The sequence below is a fragment of the Ochotona princeps genome, chromosome 16, assembly GCF_030435755.1.
Source record: "Ochotona princeps isolate mOchPri1 chromosome 16, mOchPri1.hap1, whole genome shotgun sequence".
Lineage (NCBI taxonomy): Eukaryota > Metazoa > Chordata > Mammalia > Lagomorpha > Ochotonidae > Ochotona > Ochotona princeps.
The window spans coordinates 31151807-31172621 of NC_080847.1; the positions used below are offsets into that span (position 1 = coordinate 31151807).

The 20815-nt window shown below is 42.0% G+C and overlaps 1 protein-coding gene across 1 annotated transcript in view; it reads left to right on the top strand.

Moving 5' to 3' along the window:
• Positions 1–20815, top strand: part of VPS35 (VPS35 retromer complex component) — a 37698-nt gene that overhangs the window by 680 nt on the left and 16203 nt on the right. The window contains exons 2-6 of the mRNA XM_058674050.1: positions 8990–9088; positions 14834–14930; positions 16693–16816; positions 18082–18264; positions 19680–19893. Coding sequence (XP_058530033.1) covers positions 8990–9088; positions 14834–14930; positions 16693–16816; positions 18082–18264; positions 19680–19893 — 717 coding nt within the window. The remainder of the gene's footprint in view (positions 1–8989; positions 9089–14833; positions 14931–16692; positions 16817–18081; positions 18265–19679; positions 19894–20815) is intronic.

The window sequence follows — 20815 nt, forward strand, 5'->3', positions numbered from 1 at the left end:
TCCCTCTAGTCCTGACAGTTGGAAAAGAGACGGCTTTTTTCCTTTAGCGTTTGTTCCCTGAACATCCTGGCCCTACCGTTTCCCCGAAGATGAACTGTGGGAATGTTTCTTGTTGGGATGGGCGGCTTCGCACCTCTTCAGGATGACCAAATCGCACTGTGGCTGTTGGCTAGTAAGCTTAAACTTCCTCAAAATGTGCATCCTTATGTCTAGTCCCCACAAAGGCAAGTTACAGTTTGCCTGTTATTAGCGCTTGACACAGTCTGCACCAGACAAATCATGGCTTTAGAAGATGGTGTCCTGTATGTCAGTTTTAATTATCTCACCACTCACTCTGCAGAAAGGCCTCACTGTGCAGATGTTGATGTTAGCAGCATTAGATGTTTGATATATAGTGCTTTGGGGTGCCATACAAAGTGGTTTTGCTTGTTTCTCAAGAACTTTTGCAATTGGGAATTGATACAAGACCAGTATAAAAGTTTAAGAGCTGCCCTGGTGGTTCAACAGGGTAATCCTCCACCTGCAAGCGCTGGCATCCCATTTGGGCACTGGCTGCGCCACTTCTAATCCAGCTCCCTGCTTATGGCTTGGGAAGGCATTGGAGGGTAGCCCAAGTGCTTGGGACACTGCACCCACATGGGAGACCCTGAAGCAGCTCCTTGCTTCAGGTTAGCCCAGGTCCAGCTGTTTTAGCCATTTGGAGAGTGAACAAGTGGGTGGAAGGTCTTTCTTTGTCTCTACTTCTCTTTGTAAACCTGCCTTTCAAATAAAAATAAATCTCTTATAAACAAGTGTAAATTCAGGCTTTGCATGTTTCTGCACATATGTTGGCATCTAGAGGCCTTTGTAAGGAAAGGCACTTAAATGAAGGTCTGTTCTCTGCCCTCCAGTTCTGTGCTGGTGAACTGGCCTGGAGCAGAAAGCCAGCCTCAGTATTATCCTCACTAATTTTACTGGGAAAGACAAACCAGGTTAGCCGTTCTGAGCACTTTTGCATCTGCAAACAAGTGCTGGCCTCTTGGACCGTGGCCAGTGTTCACGCTCAGATTCGGTCCATCAAACGTTGTACCTTTTGAGGCATCGATTGTGCCAGGCAGGGATTGCTGATACCTGCGTATCCCACGTAGCCGATCGCTGGGGGAAGACACGCTTGCAGAATTTCTGTCTCCTAGTGTGAGGATTGCCTTATTTGTACTGTCAGCCAGGTGCTTTGGGGTCATGGAGGGAGAGTGGGTTTTGTGTATGGAGCTTGGTAAAGACTACAGGAGGTCATCTGGGAACCCAGGCTCTGAGACGGCTAGCAGACATTTTTCAGTGTCTGCCAATAAAGCTGTAGATACTCCTCAGGGAGAAGTATTGGTGAATTAGGACTGCTTTGGTGTTCAAATGATGTTTGGAAGTTCCCATTGCATGTCTTTAATTCTCCCTGCTTCAGTTTGTGCCATACTGGTTTTAAAACAACATGCATTAACATAATGCTTGTGAAACGAACTTGCAATGCTAGACACGCTTTGAGCTTTAGCTATGTCACTTTGTTCATTTCTCGTAACAGTGATACAAGTACTCTTTTCTTTAAAAAAAAAAAAGAGAGTGGGCCCGGCGGTGTGGCCTAGCGGCTAAAGTCCTCGCCTCTAATGCCCAGGGATCCCATATGGGCGCCGGTTCTAATCCCGGCAGCTCCACTTCCCATCCAGCTCCCTGCTTGTGGCCTGGGAAAGCAGTTGAGGACGGCCCAAGGCTTTGGGACCCTGCACCCGTGTGGGAGACCCGGAAGAGGTTCCTGGTTCCTGGTTCCTGGTTCCTGGCATCGGATTGGCGCAGCACCGGCCGTTGCGGCTCACTTGGGGAGTGAATCATCGGATGGAAGATCTTCCTCTCTGTCTCTCCTTTCTCTGTATATCTGACTTTGTAATAAAACAAATAAATCTTTAACACACACACACACAAAGAGAGAGATGTTTATTCATTGGAAAGTCAGATATACAGAGAGAAGGAGAGACAGAGAAGAAGGTCCTCCTTCTGCTGATTCACTCCCCAAGTGGCCATAATGGTCAGAGGTGAGCTGATCCAACGCCAGGAACTAGGAGCTTCTTCCGAGTCTCCCACGTGGGTGCAGGGTCCTAAGGCTTTGGGCCATCTTTGCTTTCTCAGGCTGCAAGCAGGGAGCTAGATGGGAAATGTAGCTGCTGTACCCATATGGGATGCCGACGAGGATTTAGCCATTGGGCTACTGCACCAGACCCACAGTACTCTTTATTATCCCTGTTTTATAGATTTTTTTTGAATGTGAGTGATTCACCCCGACTTTTCTCTTTCTGTGTCCCTTATATCTAGATTTGAAAGAGCTGCTTTTGGCCCCCAGCTAAAGCAGCTAAATCGCAAGCGTTAATTTGATCTTGATTCTCTGATATTGATAAATGTATTTGCAAATGGATCACCACTTTAGCATGAGAGAACACAGTTGGTGATCCGGCTTAAATGTAAAGATAGCATATTTATGTAATGATTGTTCCCACTGCATGCAGCACTGTCTAGGAAGAGGCTCCGGAGTAACCCTAGAATAGACATATGGAAGTGGGCATTGGCCTGCAGTTAGGACACTCAGCCCAACTCCTAGCACCTGGATTTGATGCTGGCCTCTTTCCTTCTTCCTTTTTTCTAAGATTTGTTTATTTGAAAGGCAGAGTTACAGAAAGGGGGAGGGGAAGATTTTCCATCCATTGGTTCACTCTGCAAATGGCTACAACAGCTGGGGCTGTTAACCAGGAGCTAGAAGCTTCTTCATGTCTCCCATGTGGGTAGGGGGTCTCTGATGCTTTCCCAGGCGTGTTAACTGGAATCTGGATTGAAAGAGGCATCTAGGACTCGAACTGTTGCTCATCTGGCGTGTTGATGCTACAGGCAGCAGTTTAGCTCACTATGCCACAAGCTTCCTGAAAATGCAGACCTTGGGAGGAAGTGATGATGGCTGAAATGATTGGATGCCTGCCACCAGTCTGGGGAACCTGGTTGCATTCCTGGCTGGCTCCTGGTTTGGCCCTCACCAGGAAAGTAAACAGCAGATGGGAACTCAAGTCTCAAATAAATGCAAGTAGCCATTTATAGCATAGCTATATTGTCTTAAATAATGTAATGTAAAGGTACATTTCACTATTACAGCTCTGTTTCTTCATTAATAGTCTATGCAGTGTGGTAAATGAAATAAGCCAGACAAAAGGAACAGTTGAAGCAGAGAAAGTGACTTGGCCTGCGTGACAGTTACTGGTTTTCCCATTTGGACAATGGAAAAGTTGCGGAAATGGCTGGCAGTGGTGACTAAAACAGTGGGAATCCACTCAGTGCCACTCCTCTGCACACTTCTGAAGATTTTATGGCTGTTTTATCACAATAAGGAACATATAAAAATGTTTTGGTGTATCATTACTTATTGCTAAGTTGGCCTTTTGAACTTGGGGAAATACACTTATTCTCCACTGCATTCAGCTATAAGGAGCCCAGCAGGCTGAGTGGTACCTTGGTTTCACTAGTTATTGGGACTGGACCATGATGAGTAGTAAATTTCATTAAGTTAAAAATCCACATATACTAGTAACCTCCTCACCTATGAAGCCAACATTTGCTGCTGATAGATTTTCTGAATAAATTCTTTAAGTCAAGTTTAGATGGCATCTAACTTTTTTGGAAACAGGGAGTTATTTATGCTTTTGGGAATGGTACTTGCAAGGGAACTCAATTATGCACAGTTTGTGCTAGGAAAAAATAAAGGAAAATGCATGGCATTATTAAGTTTTTTTTTTTTAAACTAATGAAGGAGAAAGTTTTCAGTTTTACTACTTCAGTTCAGAATTAGGTTTCATGAAGCTTGTGTTTCATTGTTAATCTCAAAACTGAAGTATTTTGATTGTCTTACATAATGGAACATATTTGATTTTACCTTCATGTTTGTGTAAGCCTCTGCTTTGGCTTTTGTAACTCATTGCATTGCAGTCTGTCTTTAGCTTTTTTTTTTTTAAGGTGGATGGATATCACATAAAGTTGACCACTTGAAAGTGAATAATTCAAGAACATTTAGAACATTTACAGTATTATACAACTGTCATAACCGCTGTTTAGTTCCAGAATCTTCTCAGCCAGAGTATTCCTCAGAAGGCAGCCTGATATTGGTTAGCGGCTATTTCCTCACTTTCCCTGCTGGTAACCATTAGTTAGCTTTGTGTTTCTATGAATGATTTATTCATTAGAGATATTTTATAAATGGAATCATACAGTGTGTGGCCTGTTTTATATCAGATGTTTTCTGCATTCATTTATGTATCATATGCCACATTTTATGGCTACATAATATTCTATTGGTTACATACACCATAATGTTTTGATACATTTACCTGCTGATTCTTTGGTTAAATTTAAATAAAACATATATTTTAAAACTTTTAAATGAACTTTTTCATTTGTACATCGAGCATTTATGAAATACCCATTATGTTTCAGGCCAAGGATTTAAAAACGATCATCATTTAAAATTTTAGTGGTATTCAATAGTAGAGGGTTTTTTGTTTGTTTGATTTGTTTTTATCTGAAAAGTAGATGAATGGAGACAGATCTTCCATCAGCTGGTACACTCCCCGAATGGCCACATTGGCCAGAGCTGAGCTGATCAGGAGCCATTAGTCTCTTCCAGGTCTCCCACATGGGTGCAGGGGCCTAAGGACTTGAATCATTCTCTGCTGCTTTCCCAGACCACAGGCAAGGAGCTGGATGGGAAGTGGAGCAGGCAGGACTCAAACCTGCGGCCATATGGGGTGCTGGCACTGCAGGCAGAGGATGAGCTTGCTTAGCCACAGTGTTGGCTCCTTGTGGTAGATGCTTAAAGGAGTGTTTAAATGAAGTTCTGACAGGGAAGTCTAATTCACTTTGCAAATAGACTTTTGCTAAAAGCAAAACACCAGTACATGACATTCGTCCATTATGACTGTAGATTTGTGTGTGCGATGGGCTGTGCATTTGATTAGAGTATTAGGTGGAAATTATCCCTGGTATGCAGGGCTGGTTCAGTGTCTGCGCATCAATGTGATACATCGTCGCAGTGTGATATATTACTTTAGTGAACTGAAGAATAAAAATATCAATACAGAGGAAACATGTAATAAAATATAACATTCTTTCATGATAAAAACCTTAGGCAACTTGTATGTAGAAGGACATAGCTCAACACAAGGCATGCCAAAGCTGCTCACGCTCACCATTACTATTCAGTATGATTCTGGAAGTTTTAGCTGTAGCCGTTAGATAAGAAAGGGAGGTCAAAGGGAGACAAATGAGAAAGGAATAAAAGGAATAAAAATATCCCCGTTTGAAGATGCTATTTCCATAGAGGAATCAAAAGACTCCACTAAGAGATGATTGGAACTCAGGAGTTTGGCAGTTGCAGAATATAAAAATGAGCATGCAAAGATCTTTATCATTTACTGCTAGTCACTAGTACATTCAGCTCTGAGGGGGCTTCAGAAGATTTGTGGGAAAATAGAATTATGCCTGGCATTTGGCATAGTTAGTCTGCTACCTGTAACATGTGCTCATTTTACATGAGCCGTGGTTTGGAGTCCTGATTGCTGCACTCAGTCTAGCTCCCTGCTAATGTCTCCGGGATAACAACCCAAGATGGGCCAGGTACTGGGTCCCTACCATTGCAAAGGAAACCTGAACCAAGTGCCAAGCTACTGACATCAGTCTGGCCTAGCCTTGTGTGGAACAGCCGTTTGCAGGATGAACCAGAGGATGCAAGATCTCCTTTCTTTTTCTCCCTCTCTCTGTCTGTATTTTCTTTTCTTTTTTTTTTTTTTTTAAAGATTTATTATTATTGGAAAGCCGGATATACAGAGAGGAGGAGAGACAGAGAGGAAGATCTTTCATCCGATGATTCACTCCCCAAGTGAGCCACAATGGGCCGGTGCGCGCCGATCCGATGCCAGGAACCTGGAACCTCTTCCGGGTCTCCCATGCTGGTGCAGGGTCCCAATGCATTGGGCTGTCCTCTACTGCATTCCCAGGCCACAAGCAGGGAGCTGGATGGGAAGTGGAGCTGCCGGGATAAGAACCGGCGCCCATATGGGATCCCGGGGCGTTCAAGGCGAAGACTTTAGCCGCTAGGCCACGCCGCCGGGCCCACTCTGTCTGTATTTTCAACCAAAGCTCCAACAAGTTCAAGATAGTTTTCTAAGTAGGGATATCTGTCATTTAATCCTATCCACGTAGTCTTTCAACATTTTAGAATTAGAAAAAAAGGAAGTCAGAAGGAACCAAATCAGGACTGTGTGGTGAATGCCTAGTAATTTCTCATCCATATTGGAAAACTGGTAAAACCTTCCTGGACATTTTTGATAACAGCTTTGGCCAACTTTCTCAAAGCGAAGTATTTATTATTAAATGTGTTACCATTATTTGGCCCTGCGGAAAGTCAACCAGCAAAATCGTGACTCCAAACTGCCCATGACCTTTGCTCCTGATTGTTCTGCTTCTGCTTCCACTGGAATGTTCCACCTCTTGATAGCCATTACTTTGTGTTTTGTCTTGAGAATCACACTGATAAATCCGTGATTCATAATCTGTCCAGTCGTTTGCTTCAGAATCTGATCCTATTTGCTTCAAATTCCATTGAAAAACTCTTGTCTGCAGCTGATCTGGGCCTAAGGTTTTGGTACCATTAAGCAGGAACCTTAAATAAAAGCATAAAGTCAGTTAGATTTGTGCAAGCTAAGCTGGCTGTTTCTATTGTTAATCATTGGGCCTTTTCAATTAGGTTATGGAAAAGATTGAAATTTTTTTCCTAACAAATTAGGTGAATGGTCTGTCACCCTGGGTATAATCTTGAACATCATGTTTTTCTTTTAAACGAACTAGGTGTTTGCAAACTGTCAATTTCACTTGGCATTGTCCACCATAAACTTTATAAAGCACCAGTGACTTCACCATTCTTCAACCCAACATTCACCAAATCATACTCTTCAAATTCGTGTCTTATTTTTCTTAGCATCTCACACTATTAGACATATTAGTGTTGGTTAATTTTGGTGCCAAAAAAGTTTTTTTTGAAATCTGTAATTTTTAAAAGATTTATTTACTTATCTGAAAGCCTGAGTGCCAGGGGAGAAAAGGAGGGGAAGAGTTTGATCTTCCTTCTGCTGGTTCACTCCCTACATGCCAGGCCTTAGATTAGACCTTGGAGCCATTTAGAGTTGATATCTACATCTACTGGGGGTTGAGGATCTGTGTCTTTCCTTTCACACTCCAGATCCAGGTTTCTCAGCACCGCTTGTTGAACAGTGTGTCCTTTCTGCCTAGACTGATTTAGATTCATTTGTCAAAAATAAGTTGCCAATAGATGTGTGGGTTGATTTCTGGGATTTCTATTCTATTCCATTAGTTTTCACGTGTGTTTTTAAGCCAGTACCAGACTGTTTTGATTACAGCTGGCCTGCAGTACATCTTGAAGACTGGTTTGTGATATCTATACCTTTGGTTTTGTTTTTTAAGATTGCTTTAGGGGCGCAGTGCTATAGCCTAACGGCTAAAGTCCTTGCCTTGCACGTGCAGGACTCCCATGTGTTTGCTGGTTCTAATCTGGGTGGCCCCGTTTTCCATCCTGCTCCCTGCTTGTGCCTTAGGAAAGCAGTCGAGTATGGCCCAGAGCCTTGGGACCCTGTACCCATGTGGGAGATCTAGAAGAGGCTTCTGGCTCCTGGCTTCAGATTGGCTCATCTCTGGCCATTGTGGCCGCTTGGGGAGTGAATAATCGGACGGAAGATCTTCCTGTCCGTAGATCTGAATTTCTAATAAAAATTAAAAAAAATAAATCTTGGGCCCGGCGTGGTGGCCTAGCAGCTAGAGTACTCATCTTGAAATGCACTGGGATCCCATATGGGTGCCAGTTCTAATCCCTGTAACCGCATTTCCCATCCAGCTCCCTGCTTGTGGCCTGGGAAAGCAGTCGAGGATGGCCCAAAGCCTTGGGACCTGCACCCGCGTTGGAGACCTGGAGGAAGTTCCTGGCTTCAGATTGACTCAGCTCTGGCTGTTCTGGTCACTTGGGGAGTAAATCATTGGCAGAACATCTTCCTCTCCATTTCTCCTCTTTGTATATCTGACTTTGCAATAAAAATTTAAAAAAACGGCTTTAGCTATTTGGGTTCTCTTGTGTTTTCATATGAATTTCAACACTTTTTTTCTAGGTCTAAGAAGGAAGTTGTATTTTAATTTGAATCCTGTTAAATCTGTCATTTGTTTTGCTAATGTGGCCATTTTGTTGATACTGATTTTGCAACTTCAACTTTTGAAGTCTTCCTCTATTTCCTCAGTGTTTTATAGTTCCTTCATACAAACCCTTCATATCTTTGGTTAAGATTTCATTTGAACATATTTAATTTTCTTTGTTGCTGTTGGGAATGGAACTGATACTACGTTTTTTTCTCAGCCATGGAGTTGTGTGTACACAGGGCATTGATTTTTTTGTGCTTTCATATCCTGCAACTTTGCAAACACTCATGATTTCCCATAGCCTGAGTCTTAGTCTGTGATCCTGTGTGGAGTATCATGTCGTCTGTGAACAGGAAAGCTGACCTCTTCCTTCCCCTTTGGATTTCTTTCTCTTGCCAAACAGCAAAATTGACATAAGTTGTCCTTTAATGTCAGAACTGGCTAACTCTAGCATCTGAAAAGTCCATCCTCCTAGAGTGATATTGAGTCAGTTTCTGAGAAAGAAACGTTTCTTTGTCTGTGTTACTATTCTGCCAAAGTTTAAGCTGTAAACTTTAGTAGCCAGGTGTAGCTGTGTGGTCAGGAATTTTCAAAAACAGATAAAAAGTTTGAGATGTAGAGCTAGAATGAGCCTATGCGAACATCTTGGAGAAGGGAGTGTGAGCGGAACTATAGAAATCACTGATTTGTTAAAGTGCTTAGGAGATTTTCATGGCAGTTTTGTTTTGTTTTTCAGCCTACGACACAGCAGTCACCTCAGGATGAGCAGGAAAAGCTCTTGGATGAAGCCATACAGGCTGTGAAAGTCCAGTCATTTCAAATGAAGAGATGTCTGGTAAGGATGGGCATGGGGGGAGGGGCGGTCCGCGCCCTCGGGTTCTAAGGAAGTTACCAGCATCGCCGCTTCTGGCAGATCTAACCCTCAGTGTCGGCAGCGCCTGTCCCGCTTCTCTCAAATGCTGTATGGAACAATTTCAACATGTTTACCACCCACGTTTGTAGCTGTAACTTGGATTGTCTTCTTACTCAAAAGTAAGCTCATGAGGACCAGAGACCCCAGGCTGCCTTTTCATAGCTTATAGTGACCTGAATTACAGGTCTGTTCAGTTCTATACCTTAAATCTGAGGAGTACGTGATATATGCACTCAGTAAATATTTGTTGAGTGAATGAATTTAAATGCTTTCATTTTTAATTCAGCTTGTTTTCCTGAAAATTTTTTTTTTCTTTCTTGTTATTGTTATCATTTTATGATACAGTTCCATAGGCTTCTGGGATTTCCCTTATCCCAGCCACAATTCCCTTCCCCCTTACCAAGTTCCCCTATATTGTTACTATAGTTCTTCATACACAGTCATATGCCCCATCATTGCAGGCATGGACAATGGCAGAGAGTAGAATCCTATTGTCAAGATACAGTAAACAGTTTCATTGGGAGTCCATTTTTGTCTGGAAGTAGGGATGCATACTGCATTGTATCCTCACATCTGGATATGATAATCTCCATTACACAGTTACTGTACATCCCCTTAAATGAAAAGCCACAATACAAAATCAACAACAGGAAGAAAAATAGAAATTTACAATGCCATGAAGTTAAATAACATGGTGCTAGATATGATAGTCTCCATTACACACTTACTATACATCCCCTTAAATGAAGAGCTGCAAAACAAAATAGCAGGAAGAAAAAAAAGTTAACAGCACCATGAAGTTAAATAACATACTACTAAATGACTAATGTGTTACTGAAGAAATGAACAAGAAAATCAAAAACCTTGAAGAAAATGATGCTGCTCTATGATCTATGAATCATTGAAGAATTTAATCAGAAGGAAGTGTTTTGAAGAGATGAAACCAACAAAAAAAAATCAAAATCCATGAGATACAGTTCCCGCTGATCTTTGTTGGTAAAATGTGTCTCCTGTAGGCAAAAAATAGATGGGTTTTGTTGTTTTAATCCACTCTACTAATTTATGCTTTTTGGTTGATGAGTTTAAGCCTTTTACATTCAGGGTTAATATGTATGGGTGGTAATTTGGTCCTGTCATTTTAGCAATGGGTTGTTCATTGACTTAGTCTTCTGTTATTTTACTGGGATGTTCTTTGCATTTGCCTTTGTTTTTGATGGTTTCTATTTCTTTTTTCTTTCATGGAAACATCCTTGAGTATCATTTGTAGAGCAGGTTTAGATGAGACAAAGTCTTGAAGTTTTTCTTTACTGTGGAAGAATTTTATTTCATTTTCAAAGACAAAGGAGAGCTTTACAGGATAGGTTATTCTGGGCTTAAAAATTTTCCTTTTCAGAATCTGGAATATGTCACTTCATTCTCTTCTGGCCTGTAGTGTTTCCTCTGAAAGGTCAGCTGTGAGTTTGATTGGGATTCCTCTGTATGTCACTTGATTTTTTTCACGTGCACATTTACTTTTTGTTCATCTGAAGAGAGCTTGATTATCGTGTGTCATGGTGAAGATTGCTTTTGGTAAACCCTGTTGGGAGTTCTGTGACCTTCCTGGGTATTGTTTTCCAATTCTTTCTCTAGATTAGGGAAATTTTCCCTTGTTGTTTCATTGAATATACCTTTAATCCCAACTTCTCTTTCTGCACCTTCTGGAACTCCCTTAACTCTTATGTTGGACCTTTTAATCATATCTTTTAATTCTTGGATACTTTTTTTTAGCTTGACCCAGCTCTGCTTCCAGCTTTTTGTTTCTTCATGGTGACAGGAAATAATCTTCTAATTCTGAAATTCTTTCTTCTGCCCCGTTCATTCTATTGTTGTGACTCTCCACCGTATTTTTAATTTGTTCTACTGTGTTCTTAATTTCTGATATATCAGCCTTGATTTGATTTATTACTGCTATTTCTTCTTTGAACTCTTGTTTGTGCTTCTCATTGTTGATCAGCAGCTTATAACAAATTTTCTGAGTTCTGTGTCCCCCATTTTCTCAATGTTTTTCTCAGTTAACTCAGAGTGAGCGAAACTTTTGCTCCCTTTTCTGGAGAGCCTTCAGTAACGTTCATAGTGTCTTTGTCTTTTCTTTTACCTTTTGTAGTTGCCAATCTGGTTGACGAAATTGTCTCTAAGGTGTATTACTTACAGGTCTATAAGTTGATTTTTATGTTCAATCAGTGCCCTGAAGTTGGAAAACACAGTTGTCCTGAATAATTGCTTTCTTGGCAGCACTGATTTTGTAGGCAACACTAATTTTGTCGCCCCCTGTTGACCAATAAGTCTGAGTATCTCCTGGAGTTATTTTGGGTGGAGTTGGTGGCATGCCTTGTCTGGGCTGTTTTTTCTGCAGAGCCTGTGCAGTGCTCTAAGATGGTGGTGATTTTGTTCCCAGCTTAGTTCTTGGGCAGCTCAGCTGTCCTCCCTTCAATGTAACAGTGCCTGGTCCTGTGACACTGATATCTGAGAGCTGCTGAATTAGTGCATGCGCAGTTTACCACTCCCCCTTTTGCAGTTTGTCAGTGTTCGGAGCGCTTGCCTCAGTGTCCAAGATGGCACCCATAGGGGCATCAACAAAGATCAGGGTGCTGTTAGCTGTCAGCTCCAGGGACCACACAGACCCTGCAGGCTGCAAGGCTGGCGCTATGGGCTCAGCTCAGTGCAGTTAGCTAGTACAGGCCCACTCTGGACCTTCACTTGGGGTCCACACTTGCTGTCCTGCCACCTGAGATGGCGCCAGGTGGGATGCTGCTGGAGAATTGTGGTTGCTGACTATCAGCTTGTGGGACCACACCGACCCTGCAGGAAGCGAAGTTGGTGCTACCCTCCCCACTTGGATCAGTTCGTGTGATCAGCCAGAAACAAGCCTCCTCTGTTGCTCCGTCAACTCCGTGTTCCACCTGTCCATACAAGATGACGCCCTGAATCTCCTACTCTCTCCACCTGTGGCTGGTCCCAGTCACCCAGCTCTATGTCACTTGCCTCCCGAGCTCCCCACACAGACCTAGGCTCCCACCTGGCGGTCACAAGAGCTGTGTGGAGGCCACTGCTGGATGTTTGGCTGGTGCTGGAAACGGATCGCCAGAGCTTGGATTGCTGGGGTCTGAGTGGCTGCTCGCCGACCACTGGTGGGGTTTTTTGGTCCACTGCAACACTGCTGTCCCATCACCACAGCTTCCCTGTGTCCAGGGGGTCTCCAGGTACCCCCCGCTTACTGCCTGAGCCCTAATTTTCCCCCTGTAATCTGCGTATTGTACTTCACCCTGTCAAAAGATTCTTCATCTTGTCAAACATATCTATACCCTATGCCACCATATTGCCCTACTAGTACTAGAGTTCTTCATCTGCTGACCGTCAGGTCTGAGGGCTACCCAGACCTGTCTTGGGTGGAACCTGTAGTAGGCCATGTTTTTGCAGTTTGCTGAGCCATAAATATGTTCCCTCCCAGCTCAGCATATGCTCATTCCCTTGGCTTGCCTTTGCCTCCTTAAACAAATTGATGCCCAATTCGGCTCTAGGGGGGTGAACTGGGCTGTGAAATCCACCCTGTTCCCTCACTGCCTATCTGAGATCTGTTGCTGCTCTTTCTGTGTTCCTGGTCTAATCAAACAGATCAGCAGGATGGGCGGTTCTTTGGGTTCACCTCCTTAGCTCCCAGTGCAAGTCCCTTCCCACCTTATTGCTGGTGGAGTTCCGGGTACTGTAGGATGCCACGTTGTTGCAGTTTGCTGAGCCAGAGATTAGTTCACTCCCAGCTCAGTGCATGCGCAATACTGTCCATAGCCTTTGCCTCCTTCAACAAAAAGGGTGCCCAGCTTGGCTCTGGGGGGGCGGACTTGGTTGTGACATCCACCCTGTTCCCTCAACACCCGTCTAGGATCTGCTGCTTTCTCTCTGCTCCTGGTCAAATCAAACAGACCAACAGGACGATCAGTTCTTTGGGTTCACCTCTGTAGCTCCCACTAAAATTCCTTCCCACCTGGTTGCTGGTATAGTTCTGACTGCCCATGAGATTCAGATTACTGTTTGCTGAAGGCTGCTGGGGTATCAGTCACTGCAACACCACACCATTGTTTCTGCTGCTTTCCTGTGTCTGTTTGTCTCCAGGTACTCCGCTGCTGTTGTCCTCTCCTTTTTCCTGGAATGTGCCCTCTCTGCTTCATACTGGCTAATGTTTCTCTCTCCATGCAAACGTGTCCTTACCCTATTCTGCCATCTTGATTCTCCTCCTGAAAATTTTTGAAAAGTTAAGCCAATTTAAAAATTATACTTACATTGATCCTGGCACGGTAGTCTAGCGGCTAACGTCCTCGCCTTGCATGCACAAGGATCCCATATGGGTACTGGTTCTGCTCCGGGAACCTGATAGCCCTGTTTCCCATCCAGCCTCCTGACAGTGGCCTGGGAAAGTAGTCAAAGACAGCCCAAAGCCTTGGGACTCTGCACCCACGTGGGAGACCCAGAAGTGGCTCCTGGATCCTGGATTCAGATTTGTTCAGGTCTGGCCGTTGTGGCTGTTTGGGGAGTGTACCAGTGGATGGGAGATCTTCCTCTCTGTCTCTTTTCTCTGTGTATCTGACTTTGCGATAAAAATAAATAAATCTTTAAAAAAGTTATACTTACACAAGGGGCTGGGTGTGATATGTAGCAAGCTAATCCTCTGCCAGTGGCACCAGCATCTGTCATGGGTACCAATTCATGCCCTGGCTGCTCCACTTCCTATCCAGCTCTCTGGATGGCCTGGGAAAGCAGCATTGGATGCTCAAGGCCCTGGACCCCTGCCCCCATGTGGGAGACCAGGAAGAAGCTACTGGCTTTGACTGGCTTAGCTCTAAGTGTTGTGGTCATTTGGGGAGTGGACCAGTGGATGGAAGATCTTTCCCCTGTCTGTCCTTGTCTGTGAATCTGCCTTTCAAATAAAAGTAAATAAATCTTTTAAAGAAAATTATATATATTTTTGTATTCTGAAATACAGAGTGTAAGATAATTTATATCGATACTATACTACACATGGTTTCCTTGCATATAAATTGGTAAAGGAAAATAGTCTTGGAATGCAGAAAATGAGTATATTTCTTGTTTCTCTTTCTGTTTATGGCTAGAATTTTTGTATCTGAAGGAGCCGTGTGCATTCACGAGTAGAGTGGGATATAGGGGATTTGTAAGGATTTGAAAAATACTGGAGTGAAACTGATTTACATGGGTATCATTCCAGATAGCACTGAAGAGCCTTTTTTAATCTTTAACCTATGACAGAGTAGTTGTTAGAATAGAATCTTGTTTTAGAATGAGTGCTAGCTCTGTTGATTGCAGATAAAATGGAACTAACAGATTTTCCTAGTCTCTAGACATTGAAAAGATGAGAATTGTACCAGGAAATTTGCAGACATGAAAGTCTTGTGAAGCTTTGCAGCCCCAGTGGGAAATGTGTGAATTTTTTTTAAAGAACAGAAGGTGAAATTGTTTAAGATTGATTTTCATGTGATTAAAAAATTTAAATGCTATGTACTTTTAAAACTATGTGTAATCTTTGACTTAAAGGGTTTATGTAACCAGCATAAATGTTTATTTGAAGTAAACAATCTCATCAATTATCTTGGTTTTTTTTGTTTTTGTTTTGTTTTGCAGGATAAAAACAAGCTCATGGATGCTCTGAAACATGCTTCTAATATGCTTGGTGAACTGAGGACATCTATGTTATCGCCAAAGAGCTATTATGAACTTTGTATCTTTTGATTGTTGAATAGTAAACATTTGGATTTTACTTCATTTTCTTTTAAAATTTTTATTCTTTTTTTTTTTTTTTTTGAAAGCCGAGATACAGACACAGAGATCTTCCAGCTGCCTGTAAGAGCTGAGGCTGGGCCTGGCTGAAACCAGCATCCAGAACTCAATTCAGGTCCTGCTCTCTCATATGGAATATGAGCAGTCCAACCAGTTCCTGTTCCTAGATTATACTCATTTCTTGATCAAGCTAATTATGCTTTTTTTTTTTCTTACTTGAAAGGCAGAGTCACAGAGAGAAGTAGACACACACACACACACCCTCCATCTACTGGCTCACTTCCCAAATGGCCACACAGCCAGAGCTGAGCTGAAGCCAAGAGCATCCTCCAGGCCTCCACCATGGGTGCACGCAGCTAAGGACCTGAGCCATCCTCTGCTGCCCTCCCAGGCCATAAGTGGGGAGTTGGATTGGAAGTGGAGCAGCTGGAACCTCAACCAGCACCCACATACGATGCTGGTACCGTAAACGACAGCTTAGCCAGCTATGCCCATGGCGCTGGCCCCTAATTAATGCTTTTTAATGACATTTTTCTGGAGTTCTTCATTGTCATAATTCAATGGTATGACCTATATAGACACACTAGATGAGAGAAATAAAAACTTTTAAGAATACTACTTTTCTGTGCTAAAATTCTTTCAAGTGGGCAGTTACTCTATCTCGATTTTTGAACTTCATGAAGTTTGGTGTGATGACTCAATTGGTTAATCCTTCGCCTGCCCCACTTCCCATCTAGCTCTCTGCTTATGTCCTGGGAAAGTAGCAGAAGATGGCCCAAAGCTTTGGGACCCTGCACCCGCATTGGAAAGCTGGAAGAAGGTACTGGCTCTTGGGTAGGGGAGTAAACCAGGAGATGGAAGATACTTCTCTGTGTCTCTTTTTTCTGTAAGTCTGCCTTTCCAATAAAAATAAACCTTTTTAAAATAAAAAGATATTGAGGCTATTAGGTAGTTGTTTTGTTTTTTATGTTCTGATTTTTGCCTTGAGGAACTCTGAAATGTTACAAAATTGTTCACAATTTCTTGCCCTTGCAAAATCAATTAGTATTTGAAAGAGAGATATCTTTATCTCTCGCATCATTCCCCAAATAGCCACAGTGGCTGAGTGTGGGTCAGACTGAAGCCAGGGGCTTCATTCAGATCTGCCTTTGTGGGTGGCTGGATTCCAGGGACTTGGATTATCTTAATCTGCTTTTCCACGGCACATTAGCATAGAGCTGGATTAGAATTGGAGCATCCAGGTCTTAAATTGATGCTCCTATGGGCTGTGGACCTCACAGGCAATGGGTTTGCCCACTGTGCCACAGCGCCAACTCCTAAATTTTTTTTCAAGTATGTGTTTGGAAGGCAGAGTGATAGAATTCCACCTGCTAGTTCCCATCTGCATTCATCAAATGCCCGAATCGGCCAGGTGTGGATCAGGCTGAAGCCATGGTTCAGGAATTCCATCTGGGTCTTTGGGATGGCAAAACCTCAGTACCTGGATTTCCAAGGCATGTTAACAGGAAGCTGCTGTGCCACAACACTGGCTCCTAAGCTGCTAAAAGAAAGGAAAGGCCAACTTGAATTCTGTCTTCACTTGAAGCCCCTCTGTCTGAAAGACTAAAGTTTATGATATCTACCCTTAGGTTCAGTGACTCCAGTAAGTTGTTTTTGCTTAGATTGGCTTATCTTTATTTTTGTCCTTAATCGTAATTTAAAAGATATGGCTATTTCTGATGAATTGCACTACTTGGAGGTCTACCTGACAGATGAGTTTGCTAAAGGAAGAAAGGTGGCAGATCTGTATGAACTTGTACAATATGCTGGAAACATCATCCCAAGGCTGTAAGTAATTAAGAATTTGAAAACTCTTACTTCTGGATTTCCTCCTTTGTCTTGAAAAATTTAGCAACTTTTTAAAAACCAATATGAAAGAATTCTTTAACAAATTGAGATGAACATTTTGGTAGATGTTCTGTTGTTGTAAGATTTTAGAGTAAATTTACTTTTATGTTTGTGGACAGATTTATTTATTTCAAAGGCAGGAAATTAGAAAGAGAGGGAACACTTTCATCTGCTGGTGCATTCGTCAAGGGCCTTTAACATCTAGGGTTAGGCCAGACCAAAGACAGGAGCTAGGAACTCCCTCTGGGTTTCCTCTATGGGTGGCAAGGACCCACGTACTTGGACCATCCTTTGCTGCCTTCCCAGGCATATCAGCAGGAAGTTGGATCTGAAATATAGTAAAGAGACTTGAACTGGCACCCTGATATGAGATACCAGTGTGGCAAGTGGGAACCAACCTGAATGCCACAATTAGAGCCCCCAAATTTACTTTTATGTCAATGGTTGGAAGAATTTTGGAAATAAAAAGAACATGCTATTTTATAGTGTCTTGACTTCTTCCACAGTTTTTCTTTTTGTGATTTCAGCTACTCATGGTCATCTACTATCTAAAAATGTTAAATAGAAAATTCTAGAAATAATTCATAGGTTTAATTGTTACCCTAAGTAGCATGATGAAATTTCACCCTAGGGTGTGAATCATTCTTCCGTCCAGTGATCGTATGCAATCTGCTTCCCTGTTAGTCACTTAGGAGCTGTCTTGGTTATCAGATCAATATTCAGAATTCAGGTAACCCGTACATACTAGCCTAACAGTGCCCCACGGTACCTTCATGTTCACATCACTTCATCTCATCTTACAGCTTTGCACATATCATTTCATACCATTACAGTAATGTACAGTACAACATGCTTTGAGGGAGGTTATCATTACATCACTTTTATGATAGTATAATCGTTATATTTTAGTTGCTAAATTCTTACTGTGCATCATTGACAGGTTAAATTCCATCATAGTTGAGTATGTGTGGGAAATGAATACTATCCATGATTTTAGGCTTTCACTGGGAATATATCCTCCCGTGAGTAAGAGGAGACTGCATATTCACATTTTTAGGGGTCAGTCAGTGGTTATGTCTTAAATAAGATGATATGTTTTTCACACAGAAGAAACATGGTTCCTGTTTATTTTGTGTTCATGTGTTCGAACCTAGTTAATATGAATATTGCATTTCTAATCAAGTGTTTCTTTGTAATTCTTCTAGTTACCTATTGATTACAGTTGGAGTTGTATATGTCAAGTCATTTCCTCAATCCAGGAAAGACATTTTGAAAGATTTGGTAGAAATGTGCCGTGGCGTGCAGCATCCCCTGAGGGGTCTGTTTCTTCGAAATTATCTTCTCCAGTGTACTAGAAACATCTTACCTGATGAGGGAGAACCGACAGAGTAAGTGGGCTTTTTCCTTGATTTAGTTGTATTTTTTCATTATAGAGTATATAAAAATGTACAGGAATAAGTAAGCAAATGTTAATAATTCCTCCATCAGTCAATTCTTGGTAACATTTTGTATTTTCCTTTTTTTTTTTTTTTTTTTTTTTTAAAGAAAATTATCTGGAAGGCAGAGTTATAGAAAAGGGCAGGAGAGAAAGAGCGAGAATTAGATTTTCCATTTTCCTGTTCTTTCTCCAAATGACTGTAATGGTTGGAGCTGGGCCAGGCAGAAGCCAGAAGCTAATTCCCCGTGGATGCAGGGCCCAAAGGGCTGCTTTTCCAGGTCCATTGGTAGGGAGCTGCATTGGAAGTGGAACAGCAGGGGTTCAAACTGGTACTTACATGGGATGCAGGAATCCCAGGTGGCAGCTTTCAGCTTCAGCATAGCCCATTAGATTTCATTTGTGATAAATACCTCCTCGTTAACGTGTAGTATGTGACTCAGCTGAATGATTTAAGCAAATCATGTCTTTGGATTATTAGGACCTGCGTTTTTGATTTTACATAACTGAGAGCAGTTTTCCATTATGTTAAATATTCTTCAAAAGGATGGCTTTTAAAATCAATAACATTTTGAAAATTGTACTTATGATCAAATAATAAAGTACAAGTATGGTCACTTTTTCCATGTACCAGCTGGTTTTTATAGCTATGGTCTGCTAGTTAATCTAGGATGTGTGATTATAATTCTGTACACAAGTTAGATACTCCAAAAAGAAAAAGCCAGGACCCAGCATGATAGCCTAGTGGTTAAAGTCCTCGCCTTGCTCGCACCAAGATCCCATATGGGTGCCAGTTCTAATTCCAATGGCCCTGCTTCCCGTCAAGCTCCCTGCATTTGACCTAGGAAAGCAGTCAAGGATAGCCCAAAGCCTTGGGACCCTGCACCCGCATGGGTGACCGAGAAGAAGCTCCTGGCTCCTGGCTTCAGATTGGCTCACTTCTGGCCATGGTGGCTGCTTGGGGAATGAATCATCGGATGAAAGATCTTTGTCTCTGTCTCTACTCCTCTCTCTATATCTGCCTTTCCCATAATGATGATAAAAAGCCATTCATAAAGACTGTATGTTTTGTATAGCCAGCGTTGTAGTTCCCAGTTTCACCATATTTTTTATCCTATAGAAGTTGTCTTCAGACACTTATGTTAACATGTTGCCTAGGATAGGGAGTTGAGATGTTCTGTATCTTCTTCCTGGTGTCCGTGCTAGGATTTGTTTCCCTTGAAATTTATTATTGAGATAAGGAATTTGTGGTTTTTATAAAATGTTGGTGTAGAACAGATAAGAAATATAGAAAGGTTGAGGGGTAGTGGTAAGTTGTTTTTGTAATTTAAATACCGTGTCAAGATTTTTCCAACGATTTCTTTTCAGTGAAGAAACAACTGGTGATATCGGTGACTCCATGGACTTTGTACTACTCAACTTTGCAGAGATGAACAAGTTGTGGGTGCGAATGCAACATCAGGGCCATAGCCGCGATAGAGAAAAAAGAGAGCGAGAGAGACAGGAACTGAGGATTTTAGTGGGGACAAATTTGGTGCGCCTCAGCCAGCTGGAAGGTGTAAATGTGGAACGTTATAAACAGGTGTGTGTTTTTTTTTATTTGTCACTTTTTCTCATGTTGTGTAGTATGAACTGAAGCTCGTTTTTTTTTTTTTTTTAATAAAAACTCTAAAAAATAATGCATTGATGAACATTTTTAGATCACGAAGTTTGGGGATCAGAATTGTTGAGGCTGCCTGGATAGCAGCTTTCCTTGAGCTTCTCGGTGAAGTTAGTATATAATCTCATTCAAAACTGCAGCAGAATTGGTTTTTTTTTTTCCCCAGCAAGTTTATTTATTTATTTATTTAGGTAGAAATCAACAGGCTGATTTTAAGTTTTGTATCAAAAAGCAAAGAACCTTAGCGGCACAACAGTTTTGGGAAAGAGGGACAAAGTGGGACTCCTTTCCGAACTCAAGATTTACTGTGAAGCTGACGTAAGGGAAGGTGATTGTTGGTGAGAGGGATGGACATGTCACGTGACGGGGAGAGTAAAACACTGACCACTGGGCTTCCCTTAAAGGCTCTGATACTAAATATTCTTTGTTTTTGAAAACCGTGTGGTTTATAACTAATAAACTCGGTAAATATAGCACAAAAGTAGCCACAGACAAAATGGAAGTGAGTAGGATCAGCTATGTTCCATTAAAATTTGGTGTACATAAACAGCCAGTGACCTAGATCTTCTGATCCCTAGAATAGACAATCCATAGTAGAGCCAAATACATATAACTAAAAGATACGAAAGTAACTTCTTTAAAAAAAAGATTTACTTATTTGAAAGGCAGCATGAGAGAGTGAAGGAGAGACAGAGAAATCTTCCATCTGCTGGCTCATTCCCCAAAATTTTCAGCAATGGCTGCATCTGAATTAGAACAGAGCTAGGATCCTGGAATTCCATGTGGGTTTTCTACATGGGCCATCTTCTGCTGCTTTAGCAGTTGTGTTAGCAAGGAGCTGGAT